Source organism: Rosa rugosa, chromosome 6, assembly GCF_958449725.1.
Source record: "Rosa rugosa chromosome 6, drRosRugo1.1, whole genome shotgun sequence".
In the NCBI taxonomy this organism is placed as follows: Eukaryota; Viridiplantae; Streptophyta; class Magnoliopsida; order Rosales; family Rosaceae; genus Rosa; species Rosa rugosa.
In genome coordinates, this window is record NC_084825.1 from 40,061,303 (window position 1) to 40,076,203 (window position 14,901).

The 14,901-nt window shown below is 38.9% G+C and overlaps 1 protein-coding gene across 2 annotated transcripts; it reads right to left on the reverse strand.

Annotated features, from left to right (window-relative positions):
- Positions 1-355: 355 nt before the first annotated feature.
- On the reverse strand, positions 356-14,374 carry LOC133715603 (uncharacterized). 2 transcript variants are annotated; one of them, XM_062142148.1, is made up of 16 exons: positions 13,956-14,374; positions 10,604-13,336; positions 9,905-10,352; positions 8,656-8,884; positions 8,024-8,188; positions 7,465-7,737; positions 7,099-7,344; positions 6,076-6,468; positions 4,564-5,967; positions 4,344-4,400; positions 3,558-3,986; positions 2,793-3,016; positions 2,093-2,226; positions 1,679-1,948; positions 1,415-1,593; positions 356-1,251 (listed from the first exon to the last, which is right to left on the reverse strand). In XM_062142148.1, the coding sequence occupies exons 1-16, from the start codon at positions 14,311-14,313 to the stop codon at positions 1,153-1,155; spliced, it is 7,641 nt and encodes a 2,546-aa protein (XP_061998132.1). In that variant the 5' UTR covers positions 14,314-14,374; the 3' UTR covers positions 356-1,152. The 2 variants fall into 2 exon arrangements, with proteins under 2 accessions (XP_061998132.1, XP_061998133.1); XM_062142149.1 differs by having other exon boundaries at positions 10,604-13,316; positions 13,956-14,118.
- Between the last annotated feature and the right edge of the window lie 527 nt (positions 14,375-14,901).

Consider the following 14,901-nt stretch of genomic DNA (forward strand, 5'->3'; position numbering starts at 1 on the left):
AAGCCACGCGTTTAGCTTGTGCTTTCTTCACTTTTACGACCTGCCCACAGGTTGTGACTTTGGCTTGCACACCCAGGCCACAGACCATGGTTCATGACTTTCCCACTTCCCACACGCTTCTCTTTGGCCTTCTCTCTGTGGGCAGTAAACTTCGACAGTAAAAAGTGCAATATGCTCAACAAAGACTACTGACATATCTTATTGTCTAAACATGAAAGATGTTTATCTTGTGTTAATGTTCAGGACAACGTTTGGTGTTAAAAGGGTCGCGTAGTTTTTGACATAACCACCGTAAAAAATGACGAGTAGAAAAGTTGAGACTGAGATTAAAGAGCTGGATGGACTATAACCGCACTCGAAAAAGAAATCCAAAATTCATTATATTTGAAGAAATTCGCTATACAGATCCTAATATACAAAAGCTATGAAGTACTTTCAGAGAATCCAACATTTTACAAGTAAAAATTTGTGATTTTCCCTCTCTTGGAATTATATACATTGTCTAAATAAGCGAACAAGAAAACTATACAGGAAAGTTGGATACTCTTCCTGGTGCTTTAGCTCATCAAAGGAACTAGGAGGGCAGTAGAGGATTTAATCGCCGACGGTCAATCATACTTGCCTCCCAACAAAGTTGATTGATAAGATTTCTCTCTCCTAGATCACAGTAACAATCTGAAGAATGCAATCACAATTTTTCCTATTGTATCGTACTGGCAAAAACCTTTTAAGCCAGTGACATCTTTTTTGCTATCCAAAATAGGTAACAAGGTTTGGGGCCTCCAAGCTCGAATCTTTTTGGATACAAGCAGTAGGATTCTGACATGTCCACTGGGTAACTGGGGTTATAATACAGATGCTGGAGACCGAAAAGAGTGGATCAATGCGGGATGTATCTCTCACTTCAACCTGAACTTGTGCTGTTTAACAAAATGTCTCACTTTCTTCAATCTTCTGGATACAAGCAGTAGGAATCTGAAATGTCCACCGCGATTATAATATAATACATATGCCGGAGACCAGACATAGTTGACCAATATGGGATGCATCTCTCACTTTGTTCAAACTGAACTTGTTGTGCAGTTAACAAAATGCAATGATTTCTGCAGTTGTACCATGCTTGAATGCAACTTGTGATCAACTTCATCATTTCTAATATTGGTGGTCTTTGAGGTGAACCAGCTTTACAGTTCCATCTCCACCACATGTAAGAAAACCTTGTGAAACAACTTTTATGTCGGTGACAGCAGCCTGTAAAATGTGGATGTGATATTGCTTTAGCACATGCAGCTAGATAAACAGATATATGTGCTTCCAAGATAACAGAATTTTCTTAGCAGGTCTAACAAATAGTTATAAACTTTTAGGTTGAACTTGTAATTTAGCAAGATTAATGCAAAAACAGAAGACTTGCCTGAACTACTCCACCAAAACCTCGAGAGCTTGGTTGCAAAAATGTGTGCCTTTCATGCAATTTTGGCCAGTGATATACCAACTTAGCTCTCTTGGCATCCCAAAGCTTAACATCTCCATCTTTGCTTCCCGTTAAGAACAAACTGGTATTTGGAATTGTGGATATCTTGGTGACGCTCCCTTCACCCAGATTAATTGATCAGTAGGAGAACTAATAATTTGGACATAGAAATAATAAAACACGGTTAATTGCAGTAGGTTATACCTGAGTGAGCTTTTGGTATATACCACAGCATCCCATTCTGATTTTGTTCCCCAAATCTGTTACCATCCGCAGGATGATGATCAATATTTGATGATGTCTTCACAGCTTGTTCACCTTTATCAGTCTGTCTGTGCCTTTTACTCCTTCCAGTAGCAATATACCGGAAGTCGTGAAGTCCAACATCACCACCTTTACCACCAGTCACAATAAGGGGTGAGATAGATCCACTTCCTATGTCATTATCGAAAACAGAAAGAGAGCGCGCCCCACCTTCACAAAAAAGGACGAGGTCAATATATACAAGAACAAACTTTTACTAACAGAGTAGAAACACTTGCAAAAGCAGAAAAGCAAATCTCCTAGAACTTAGCAGACCAGAATATTAGAGAGAGAGAGAGAGAGAGAGAGAGAGACCTTCATGACAAATAATGGAAGCTCGTGAGGTAGTAGGTGGAGCCAATGTATCCCATATGACTACATTAACACTACTGGAGCTATATCCAGCCACAGCAATGATTGATCCACTTGATGTAACATAAGCAACATCCCTGCAAAAGAAATCACAGTTGATTTATGACAAAACCTCAAAAAAAAAAAAAAAACAACACACACACACACACACACACACACACACACACACACACACACACACACACACACACACACACACACACACATATATATATATATATATAAATTGATAATAATAACAATAAGATGATTGAAATTGAGTGTCACTAACCACAGGTCCACAAGGACAGCGAAATAGTGACACATGTCAAGATAAACAATTATACAAAGCCTAATGATGCAATTAATATTAAGCAAAGAAGAACAGTCGAGCTAAGCAGTATAAGTTCACATTCACAAAATTCTTTTGAATAATAGGAACTAATCAGTTTCTAGTATGATCATACAGTACAGACTAGGAGCAAAAATTACTGTAACTTTGTCTTGGATGATTACAGATATTATCTATAGTCCCAAACCGAAACAAAGCTTGAAACAATTCCTGATGCATGACCGTCATTCCCGCAAAATCCCAAACACAAATAAGATGTAAAAGAAAATTATTAGAATTTCGTCTCGAAATTAAAAGTTATATACTACGTACGATGCATGACTGTTAAAGCATAGAGATGATTCTGTAGGACGAATATTACTCCTTCCTCCCACCTCCAGCTGCCATGTGCATACAGTTCCATCTAAGGCAGCGGTAGCAAATCTGTGTCCACAGTGATCAAACTGCAAAGCAGATATCGATGCCAGAGCATAAGGTGGAGGGACATTTGCAGCAGGCAGAACTCCATAAGTTGCAGTAGCTTTGTCTTTGCCAAACTGCATTTATAAAAGTTCACATCAGCTATATGCCCTAAAAGTGACAATTAGCAATTAGCAATTAGCAAGACATTTACAAAGTGAACTTTTGCTGCAGTTGTTATGTGTGTACACCAATACCACCGCATTCTTTATGGTGCATTGGAGAATAATAAGTCTGCACGCATGCAGGATAAATATATTGGAGGCCAATGGAAAAAACAATAACGTCCCATGAATAATTTTAGTTCACCTTCAAGTCATGTACTCATGTTTAGTTCCTTGATCCTAAACAAGTTTGTCAATAAGGGGAGAGATGAATCAAAAGTAAAGAGCTCATATATAAACTGTTTCCTGGGATGATTAGGATATCTTCGCAAACAAATCACAAACAAGGCTGCCGAAGAGCTACAGCAACCAACCAAAAAAACATGGTATACTTGGCGCCTAATCTAGCAAAATGCTATACCATCATGCAATTTAAATAATATGCACTAAAATTACGTAAAGACTAATAAAATTAGAAAACTTTAGAATGATTTTTACTGTCAAAGCTTCGTACCTCCCATAAGTAAATGTGTGTATTGCTAGAACCAACCAAGAAGAAAGGTCTTGATGGGTGACTGGAAAAAACCCTTGTGTTTGCATTCTCAACAGTAGGTGGTGGATCAACAACTTCCTCAAAGTCCTCTCGAGTCTCCCAACCTAAACCAGACACATGCATTCCAGGATAACCTTGATTCCCAAATGCTCCTCCACCTCTCAAGTCTCTTGCTGACCTTGCCAAAGATCCTACACCAACAGTTGCTCCACCCAGTCCAACGTGTGTTCCTTTTTTGATTCCAAGACCAACACCAGGAGATACATATGTTGGAGCTGGCGTTGATTCAGAACCAGCCCACCCGTTCAGTGGCCAATCAGCCTCTGACCAGATATAGTCTGAATGATCTCTATCAGGCATATCATCTTTCCAATTAAAAAATATGATGCCCTGAATCAGAAAGAAGTTGACATTATTAGTCTCTGCATGTGCTCCCCTAATGGAGGCCTAGGAAGTCATGGTGTAAAAAATAAAAAATAAATAAATAAAATACTGGAGACCTAGCATAAAAAGTATACAAACAATGACAGTCATGGAGGTCAAACAATAATTTGGCATACATCCAGGCTCATACTGTTTTTTAAATTCTTTTTCATGACCTAAATATTGGAGGATCATATTGTACTTTAGTGTACACCGCATGCTAATAGAATCAAACAATTGAGAGTAAAAGAATATAGAAGGTGGTAGGCTACTCAAAAATATTGAAGGAATTGTCACGAGATGGAATTTCAGTCCATGACTTACCTTTTGGTTGCTTGCAAGAGCAGCTTGTTTCTGATTAACAGAGTTGAGACACAATGCCTGAACCAGATAGAGAATTTCATTACGAAACAAAAACTAACAAAGCTCTAAAAATCCTGTTACAAAACCTGAACCCTAATTTAATATGAAGACCTTCCGCTGCAGTGATCAATAAATGATATATTATAAACTGCAAAACTTTAGAAGAAATTTGGAAGCTTACCTCCAAAAGCTCCCCATTTCTCTTATATATTTCTTTTGGGTTCAGGAAAGGTGAGACCTCCTTTGTAGCGGTTGTATCTTTCTGCCATCCGCTAAGGAAAGAGTGGCCACTGCGAAATAGACTTCTAGAAGGTAATCCAGCTTCACTATTGGCAGAAGTACTCTTAGGTGTAAGTTCATGGTTATGAGTTTCCTCAGTCTCATCTACAGTTGTGACGCCTCTATATATGTTATTCCATCCTTTAGACGGTTTATGATCAAGGGAGTGAGACCAGTTTATTTTTTCCTGGGTGAAACTCTCAGATATTATTTTAGGATCTGCACAAATATCCCATAATATGTCAGATCCATGTTTTTCACCTATTGTCTCCAATTTGAGCATGTCCTGATTCAAATGCTGATTGAGGCCTCTGGTCTGAGACTGGTTATATTCTTCTAACCAAACAAGAGTCATTACATGCAACCCATTATCCATCTTATGCTGCAGATGTGATGCTAGACGCATCACATGATAAGAAGAAACATGTGCAAGTGTGGTCTTTAATAATTTAACCAAGGACAATGAAACCAACCCAAGCACTTCTTCAGTTCTGTTGTCATCAGGACCAAAATTTTCAGAGCAAGGCACCGATGAGAAATGTTTTCCATCGGGAACGCCAGAAATACAGCCTTCATCAAGTTTATAAGATAACATACCTAGCTTCTGTTTCATTAGTCTGGATATGTGTTGCCATAAACAAGCCCCAGTGATCTGCCATCTTTCATCTTCTGGAATTAAATGTGCTACATCTGTACCTTGAGAACCCTGAAGGCCTGTGCATACATTATCAATCAAAGAATTTTGGGTCAGCGATTCTGCAATCTGGGGGAGGATTTTCTTCAGATCCATCAAATCAACTTCATAAGGTGTATGCCCATTGGTAAATGTGATCAGAAGTGGTTGCATTAATAGGAAGAGAACTTTTGAGTTTTTTTGAAGCCATGCACAAGCAAACTGTACATAATACTCAATCCAATCAATGATGATAAGGGGTTTCATGATGAGGTCTTCAGTAGATGAGACAGAAATAATTTGCAAAGCACTCCTTAAACTCCGAAGTGACAGGATAAGACCTTGAAAGTAATACTCCCAAGCGTTTGAGCTTGAAGATCCACCTTCACCAGACACATTGTTTTCTAAACAATCTGACTTCAGTTTAGAGCAAGTTATACTGCAGGCAGCAATAACGCGTGAAAATAAAAGAGAAGTTTCTCTGGTAGCCTTCAAAAGTTGCTTATGCATAAGAGGATACAATAGGGATCTAACTATTTGGCTTTTATTGAGATCTTGATCTTGAGAAGTATATGCATGTAATATTTCGTACCCAACAAACCACAGCCCACGATTGTACAGTGAGAGCAAGACCTGTAGAATTGACGAGTGGAAAATAAAAGGTCACTCCAGGAAAATATATAATCATTGCATGTAAGATAAACTAATTAGACATCTTAATATCATAGCCTACGAATGTACCATGCTGATGAGATGAAAAGGAACCACTGAAAACTTCTGCTCCAAATGATGAAGTGCTGTGTATAATTTCTGGTGGAAACTCCCAAGAACTTTTACATGTTCATGATTCTCGCACTCATTTATATGTGAAATAGCTCTGGAAGGTGCGACAACAGTATCTGCCCAACTTGGATGCTCTCTTACCAATGTTGATAAGTATTGAAGTGCCAAATCTAATCTGGCAAGGGACTCCACACGGAATGCCACATTACTTGATAACCAATTTGAAGAATTCTTTGGAGAAGGATTCAGAATTCCATTTAGCTTCTCAAAATCCCCGATATCTGATAGAGTCCCTAGATCTGTGTCTCCAAGAATGGTTGTGGGAGATGAAAGGTACTCCAAAGCTTCAAGCTTAAATAAGTATGAGATAGATTAATCACAGATCCTTATAAGAAAGGAACGCATATCATTATTCATATAAATAAAAAATCAGGGATTTGTCCCATCCATAACCTATGTAACAAAATCTAGTTGGGCACAATGGGAGAGCCGGTGCAGGCTAAGATAAAAGCCATATATGGGCAGGACTTTTCCACCTTCTCTATGGATTCCTAGCACCTAGTCATTCAAGATATGTGAATTAGTATAGAGGAGCCTTTTTTGGGCAAGGATAATCATTCTCACAAAGGTCCATTATGTGAATTGGCAGGGAGGCTTCTTTTTCATTTAGCAATCTGATGTAACATATGGGACACATATGATACCTATGGTACTCATTTCAGATCAGTGTATATGTTCTGATAAAATTAAACAGACGAGAAACCAAAAACTTGTGCATTATAAATTATCAGGGTCTTAATGCTACATATTCTAACAGATACCAGATGAAAAATGCAAGGGTCATGGGCTCATGGCTGATTAACGATGAGGCAATAAGAAAGGCCAATTCTATAGAAATTTCAACCTCACTTAAAATCTACATTTAAATCCAGCATATATCATCCAATACAATTGCACGAACAAAAAAATATGTAAACTTACTGGAAGTCCACATCTCTTTAAGGCAGTGGCTGTCATGAATACTGCCCACCTACTCAGGATTGCAGTATTCCGCTCCCCTACAGCATTCCTCATGCTGTTCTTGGTTGCTAGCAATAGACAATAGAGACCAACATTTGGGTCTGAAAAAGCAACACCACTGGACAAAGTTGCATGCATCTCAGTTGCAGAATTTATCTGGAGTCCAAGCATGCTTATAAAAGATTGACAGTAGTTCCCTAGCTCCCACTGCAAATAAATGAGAGTCATCCATAAGGCATGAAACCTGAGAATGCAGGACTGTCTCACAGAAAGTGACCATGTCCTCCAAAAAAAAAAAAAATACTTATGATTATTAAAAATAGGCACCTCCAGAAGGCTTGCTAACCAGGAGTCACCCCTCTCAATTGCAAATGGTAGTAGAGACTTTGAAATTAGGTGTCTCTCTAATGGTCCACCATGCCCTTCAGTAAGCCGACAAATTACAACTGCAAGCTGTTCATCCCCAAGGTTCTTTGCACAAATACTGACAGCAGAAGAAGTATCACCTCCAAGCAGAAAGAAAGCAACAGCCAACTCCAGTTGATGCCTACCCATCAAGACATATGCGTTCTTCAAGGCAGCTGACTTATTTTTCTCTTCCTATAAAAATAAAATGCACACACTAGTAAGATTGAATATTGATAAGAAAATGATGATTACCTCAACAGTCTACCCAGTTTCCCGGTAAAACAAAGAAATAATAAGAAAGCGGTGGCTGTTTTGGGGAGGGGAGCGAGAGATCAGGCTGGCATCAATAAAGACAAGAAAAGTTGGGGGAGAGAGGGGGGGTTTCAGAAAGAAAGTGAAGTTATGCCTCCTTTAGAACTGTTTTCTGTATATTCTTATAAAATATCAATGTATTACCAGTCAGTAACTTTATAAGCACCTGAAAATTGCGTGAAAGAAATGCGACTAAGGGCTTGTCCTTCTCATCCTTGCTAATTTTGAAAAGTCCGGTCAGAACTTGAATTCTATTCAGTGCAATATATAGCAATGCACAATCCTTAGGATCCCTCCTCTTCAGATATTGCAATCTTGCTAGTTTCTCCATCTACAGTGAAATGAAAGTGTTAACGCTGTCTTTAAAAAAATAAAAAACAAAACCGAAAAACAAAGTTTTCTAAATTGCTTATATCATGGAAGAGAATTTGAATTACTCCATTGTATATCATAAATGACGAGGATGAGTAAAGAATATTCGATATCATAAACATAATGATACATTGGTAACCAAGTTAACTTCCTTTCTAACCTTACAGCTCATTGATTATGCAAAACCAAATTTTTTTTTTCCTTGATAACCTTGTCAAAATCATGTATAAATATCCTACCAGCAGTAATTATGGATTACTTGTACTTCCTAACACATATATGCCTTTCTGAGCCTGATAGAAACCAAAATCATTCGGGAAATTTGAAGGGAAAGAACCAGCTTCTCTGGTGATGTAAAAAGGTAGAGGAGCCATTTCCTTATTTTGTGCATAATGTAGTAATATCAAAGACAGAAGGAATTATTACCCTTGAACGCAATTGTGCTGTATTTGTAAACCAAAATCCTACACCCAAATTCCGCATTTCTTGCCAAGACGGTTCATTGGGTAGGAAAGATCCAAACAAATTTTCCTGGCAATCAGAGTGGTAGGCCCATCCAATCAACTTAGAGTCAACAACCAATTCCTCCACGGATACTGATCTACCAAACTTCCGGAAAAAATGTAGTTGCTGAAACCTCAATGCAATCCAGAACCTAAAAAGAAGGAGCATTTGGAGGATAAATGGGTATATATTATATACAAACATGAAATAAAAAATAAAATGTTAGAATCACTCATAAGTCTTAAGAATAACGATATAAATGTGAACTTTTAAAAAATATGAATAATGATCTGACCACATTTTTGAGAAGGAAATTATATAAATACATTTAAGATAGTAATGAGGAAATAGTTCATATAAATATGTTAACTAAACAACAATTCATTGGAGAGCCCAGACTTTCAAAGGTTATAGTTTGATAACATAACAAAGATATATTCACTATAAAGTTTATCAAAATATCGAATATTTATGATTTTTAAGTCTGTAACCACCTGCTGAATATAAAGCATAGCATTAAAACCAAACGCAAGCAACAGGGCAAGCCCAATTCTTTTCCAAAGTGAGTGCTGTTATAATACAAGCTTTTGATGGTTAACCTACCATTGAACCTCTTTTCAACCATTGGAAAATCTCATCAAACTTTCTAATGTGCATCCTATACAGACGAGAAAGAACAACTAAGCAGACCATTACACCCACTCCAGCAACACAAAACTAGGAACGAATTGAATTCAGGATTCAACTCAGTTATTCCAGTAAGTAGAAGTTCCAGGAATTTTATCTAAAGAGAAAGAATAGGGCAATTGGCGGGGTAAGGTTGGCATAAGTTTATGGAATTATTTTGTTGTTGGCTGCTTTTTGAATGGTGTTGTAAAAAGAAATTAATAGGAGCTTCGACAATAAAAATAGGAATTTTGTCTTTGGACAGGGTTACAGATATACCATTTTATTCTGTTTATGCAAAGGGGTCCAGGCTGTTGTTACTTATAATACACTTTAATTGTGTCAATGTAACGCAATATGCTGTCTACTAGGTTATTAGTCATTGTTTTCAGTGTACAGATAGTCTACTGCAAATGTACCTTTTACTTAAACTCTAAAGCTCTCATTCTCATCAAGGCAAAAAGAAAAAAAATACAAAAATCAATTAGTCACCAGTAGGAAGTACCTCCGTCCAGGTTCATCGAGACTTTCATATGCAGAACCAGAGTTCGAATTAGTCATTTCATTGAGAAGATCAAAAATAGCAAGAATCTGCATCCTCTCAATGTTGGTTATAGCTGCTAATTCATACAACTTCTCCAGATGCTCAACAAAGTCAACAAGTCCATATTTTGTTGAAGATGAACTGAACAAATTATTGGAAGCATACGAGTCGTATGTAAACTGGCCAGAGTCTCTCTGCAACTGAGAAGATGAAGTGACTGCATCACCACTCCATTGAAATACTTTATCGTTTGAATCTATTGAGATAATCCCATCAAGAAAAGTTGACAACAAAATCTGTGGAACGAAAATGCTCGACTTTGAAGGGTAATGCTTGCTCCCAGAAGAAGACTCAGAAGAGAGAAAATCATTAAGATGCCTCAATGCAATATACGCGCGCTTCCAATTTCCTAAACACATTACAGATATCATGCTTTATTAACCTCGGTAATTATATGCACTCTTACTTAAACAAAAAGCGTTGAAAAAGCTCCAAACAGGATTTTTATGATGTAAAAGGCAACACAAACTACCACTAGGGAGACAAAATTGTACACACACAGATGGAACATTTTAACCATCATTTACCACGCCGTTGAACTTCTGAATTTGAAAATGATATGCTATTTCATCAAAAAAGTAAAGGGCTGAATTCTAATACCTGAATAGATATTCATAAAGAGGGCCTCTGGGTGGTAAACTGGCAGAGATCCACTTAAATTCTCCACCACTTCAAGCATTGTCCATAAACCTCGCTTGGTACCCCAAGCACAATCCAATTGAGACCTTGCTACAAACAAGCTGCTCAATAGATAGTCCTTTTTCAAATCAGTCTTGAATGGTGTACCAGACTTGCAATCTCTTCTACTCTCGTCAAGTAATGTTTTATCAAATTGTTGAAGTTCACAATCAAAGAAAATTGAACTAGTGTCTTCTTTCATTCCACCTGCAGAATCCATGCAATTTTCTGCTATGTCATTTGACTGACCATTAGCAAGATGTTTCTTATCTACAAGGAACAACCACTGACTATTTACACAAAAGTAACTCTTATGAACAAAGACAGCTGTTGCTCTGGGTCCCCAAAAGAAGTCACAAATGGGAGGGAAAGTATGAGTAGAGGCAATGCAGACCCAGATGTTCTTTTTCACTGATTTTTCAGGGTTTAACAAAGTCTGACCACCACAACGCTCAAGAGAATATACTCGAAACTGATTCAGCATGCAAACTCCCAGTAGTAACTGACCATTTCCCAAAGGTAGCCAATTCAAAGCAACAAGTTCTTGATCAAAGGATATTGTATCTTCTAACACAAATGACCCTGCACCTGCAAGATGTATAGGATCCCATATCTGAAGAGTGCCAACTGTATTTGAAGAAAAATCCTTGCAGATGGTTGCAATCTTCCTACCACATTCAGACAAGCATACAGTGCTAATAGGGCCTTTATGTGCCACAAACATACCCACAAGTTCCCATGGAATGTTAGGAGTTGATAGTTTAGCAATTCTACTCCTCCACAATTTCAAAGAACCATCAGAGCAGCCTGTTGCCATTAAATAAGCAGGACAACTAGAGCATTGATCAATAGTAGGACCCAAATTTTTTTCTATACGCATCAAACTACCCTGACAGACCACAGCAAAACTTGTAACCTCATCATGGATGTATGGATCAGGTATCTGCGATGAGCAAGCGTTTACTTTTAGACAATATCTTACATTGGTGAAAGTACCTTCAAATCCCCACATACTTTCAGGACCATTTCCCGTCTCAAAATCACAGTCACAGTAGCTTCCGGATAAATCAAAAGTATGTAAAGTGATTTCCCATGAAAGAGCTTGAAACCCATTCATCCATACACCCAAAAGCATAAATTTACTACATCTTAGAGTTTTATGACAAGTCGGAGGCAAAGGAATTGTAGAGATACTGTTGGGCCCATCCTCATAAGGACCATGACCTGTAAAAGGTATAGTGCATAAGTAGTGACATTCTATAATTTCTTCCTCATCCTGATGAATTTTTACAATAAAGCAATCAATTCCTCCAGCATGTCCCATAAGAAGAACAGCTACTTCATTTAGTATTGCTGGTGCCCACCTCACGCTTGTATACCTGGAAGATGAACTTTGAGTTGCAAGCTTCCCACAGATATCCCATGTTGGCACTAGTGTTGGACGGCCCAAAATATAGTTGGAAATGGTAGAGAAAAACCAAAAAAGAAGCAATCCATCAGAATCTAAGGAGACAGCAAGTTCAACCTCACAACTATAAGGATGTACTGCTACTTGTAAGATTCTTCCAGCATGACCATCCAAATTCAAGATCCCATCAGCTGAACATGATAAAGTGTTCTCCATACCAGGTTTATTGAGGGTAAGATCCTCTACATTATTTGAAGATTGAGTATACAACAGTGACCAAACCAAAGAATTGCAAGGTAACAACTGAATCAAAGAGCAGACCACTGGTGGACCAGACATGCAGTTCCTCAAGATCACAACTTTATTAAGTGGTAGTCTATCATTATAATTTGAAAGTCCAGTCCTATGAACATGTCCCCCTTCCAGGACTTGTAGTTCTTGTGTCTTCCATAATGTAACCCGGGGAAATCTTACTGGGGAGACATCATCAAGACAGTGTAAAGCCCAAAACTTCACTAGCATTCCAGGACCGAACCCAATTAACCACTCACAATTACCGAGCTGGTCATGTTCATAACCGTTTGCAGAGAATAATTTTTTAGCCCCCGCACTAGCTTTGTTTAGACCCCCAGTTTCTATGGCCCACGACACATAAATATCAATTCCCAGAATCCCATTCAGTGCCTGGTTTATCTCAATTACAGCGGCTACAGAAAATGACCACCTCGTGGTTTTGTGATCATTAATGTCCTTAGCAACTTTTCTTGCCCGTCCGTCATCAACCTCGCACCATAACCTGACAGTTCCATCTAAGCAACTAGTGAGTAGCACATGCCTTGATGGATGTTTTGCATCTCTGCTCAAAGGTTTTCCTGTTAATGGCCTCCATTGAATCATTGAGACAGGAAGAGGATGTTGTAGCTCAGATTTAACAAACTCAGATTTGCCATCTCGCTGGCTTACTAGCACACATTTGCTAGCCTCCTTAGTCAACAATCCTTCAATCAGCCATTTACTCTGATAAGCAGCAGTTGCAAAAGGTCCTTCAACAGACCAAGTTGCAGAGACCAAACTCTGGGGTTGGTCTGGTTTAAACTTCCAAGCAATTTCCCATGACCTACCACTTCTTTTCCATAAAACAACCTCAACGCCACTGGCAATTATTCCATCCCCTGAGCCCGTCCATCCAATTGCCTCCACCTTTGCAGAGTTTACAAGCACTGCATTCTGGCTCCAACAAAAAGAACCTGAATATGAGTAAAAAGACTTGAAACTTAAGACAACCAAACCACATTGTAAACAAAAGAATCCACATACAAAGCCTATTCAACATTCCTACTGAGTTCAAGATCAATATATCAACAGCCAATACTAATCAGTTTGCCCCAAAATGAATGCACAAAACCACAACCAATTTGTAATTGAATGCTGATCCTCACCAACCAAAACAAAACAACAGCATTTCGCCATAACAAATTACCTCAATTTCTTAGCAACCAAAACAGAAAGCATAAAAACTGTTTGCAGCAAATATTTACAAACCCACTGCACTACACACTCATTGAATTCTACTATCAATTCAAAAGCTTAACATTTCGCCTCATTCGAATATCACTTTCTATACTAATTAGCCACCTCATTACTACTATAAATACAAAGTCATGTTGCCAATTCAATATCTCAACATTCAACCTCAAACTCTCTCTCTCTCTCTCTCTCTCAATTTTTCTTAGCTACCAAAACAGAAAGCTTTAAACTTTTCGCCGAAAATAGCTACACAATCTTCCGATTCAAACTTAACATTTCACCGCATTATCTTACTCGGTTTTCTCAGTAACCAAAACCAAAAGAAAGTAAACAACCTACCTTTGGAGCTCGCCGAATCATGCGAGAACACCCAAACGCAATTCTCAGCCGCGGCCGCAACCTCACCGAGGGACGGCATTACCGGCGACCAAGCCACGGCTCTGACGGCCGAGGAGGGGTCGCCGGAGAGCTCGAAAACCTGCCGGAAAATGGGACCGATCACGGTTTCGTTTTCGGAGAGCGGGGAAGGGAAGTGCGAGATCACGAGGAGGGAGGAGGCGCCGTAGGAGACCCATGAGAGTTCAAGGAAGTCCGGGAGCCAGTCGATGGCGGATCCGGGCGGGTCGGATCGGTTAGGGGCGGAAGGGGTCGGGTCGGACCTGAGGATTTGGAGAGGAAGGTGGTGAGTGGGGTCCATGGTGGAGAGTCCGGAATGGTGAGTTTGAGTTGGAGGAAGTAGATGATTGTGTCACCTGTGAGTCTAAAATAGTGAGGACTGAGGAAGAAGAAAGTAAATCGAAACGACGTCGGAGGGAGTTAATGTGGGGGTAGAATAGTTTCTTTTTGGGTTTTTTACTTCAACAGTGTCTGAACTCTTCGAGGACTTTTGAAATGATACCTGAACTTTCAAAGTTATCAATGTGATACCTGAACTCATTTTTTCGTATCAACGTCGTACCTGCGGTCGATTTCCGTCATAGAACCGTTAACTATGACAACGTGTCCAGCACGTGAGGCACTTAATGAGGTTAAAAGACTAATTTACCCTCAAAAGTATTGTTTTTTTATATTTTTTGCTTTTTTTTTTCTTTCTTGTTTTTCTTTTTTGACGTCTTCTTCCCTCTGATTTGTCCCCTCCGATTGGAAGCCATGGCCGCAAATCAGATCTCACCTTCTCTCTCAACCACCCAACCCTTTCCAAGCACTACCTGACTACAACCACATTGAACTCAGCTAGATCGATATGGCTACCTTGCAAAAATTCAAGCTCCTCACCACTCAATGC

What these genes read in the sequence shown, in the direction of transcription:
- LOC133715603 (XM_062142148.1), bottom strand. Translation starts at nt 14,313, where the DNA reads ATGGACCCCACTCACCACCTTCCTCTCCAAATCCTCAGGTCCGACCCG. An exon ending in CTTTATGAATATCTATTCAG is followed by an intron (nt 10,353 to 10,603) that starts GTATTAGAATTC and finishes TAATGTGTTTAG; the next exon opens with GAAATTGGAAGCGCGCGTAT. An exon ending in CTTTTCATCTCATCAGCATG is followed by an intron (nt 5,968 to 6,075) that starts GTACATTCGTAG and finishes TCAATTCTACAG; the next exon opens with GTCTTGCTCTCACTGTACAA.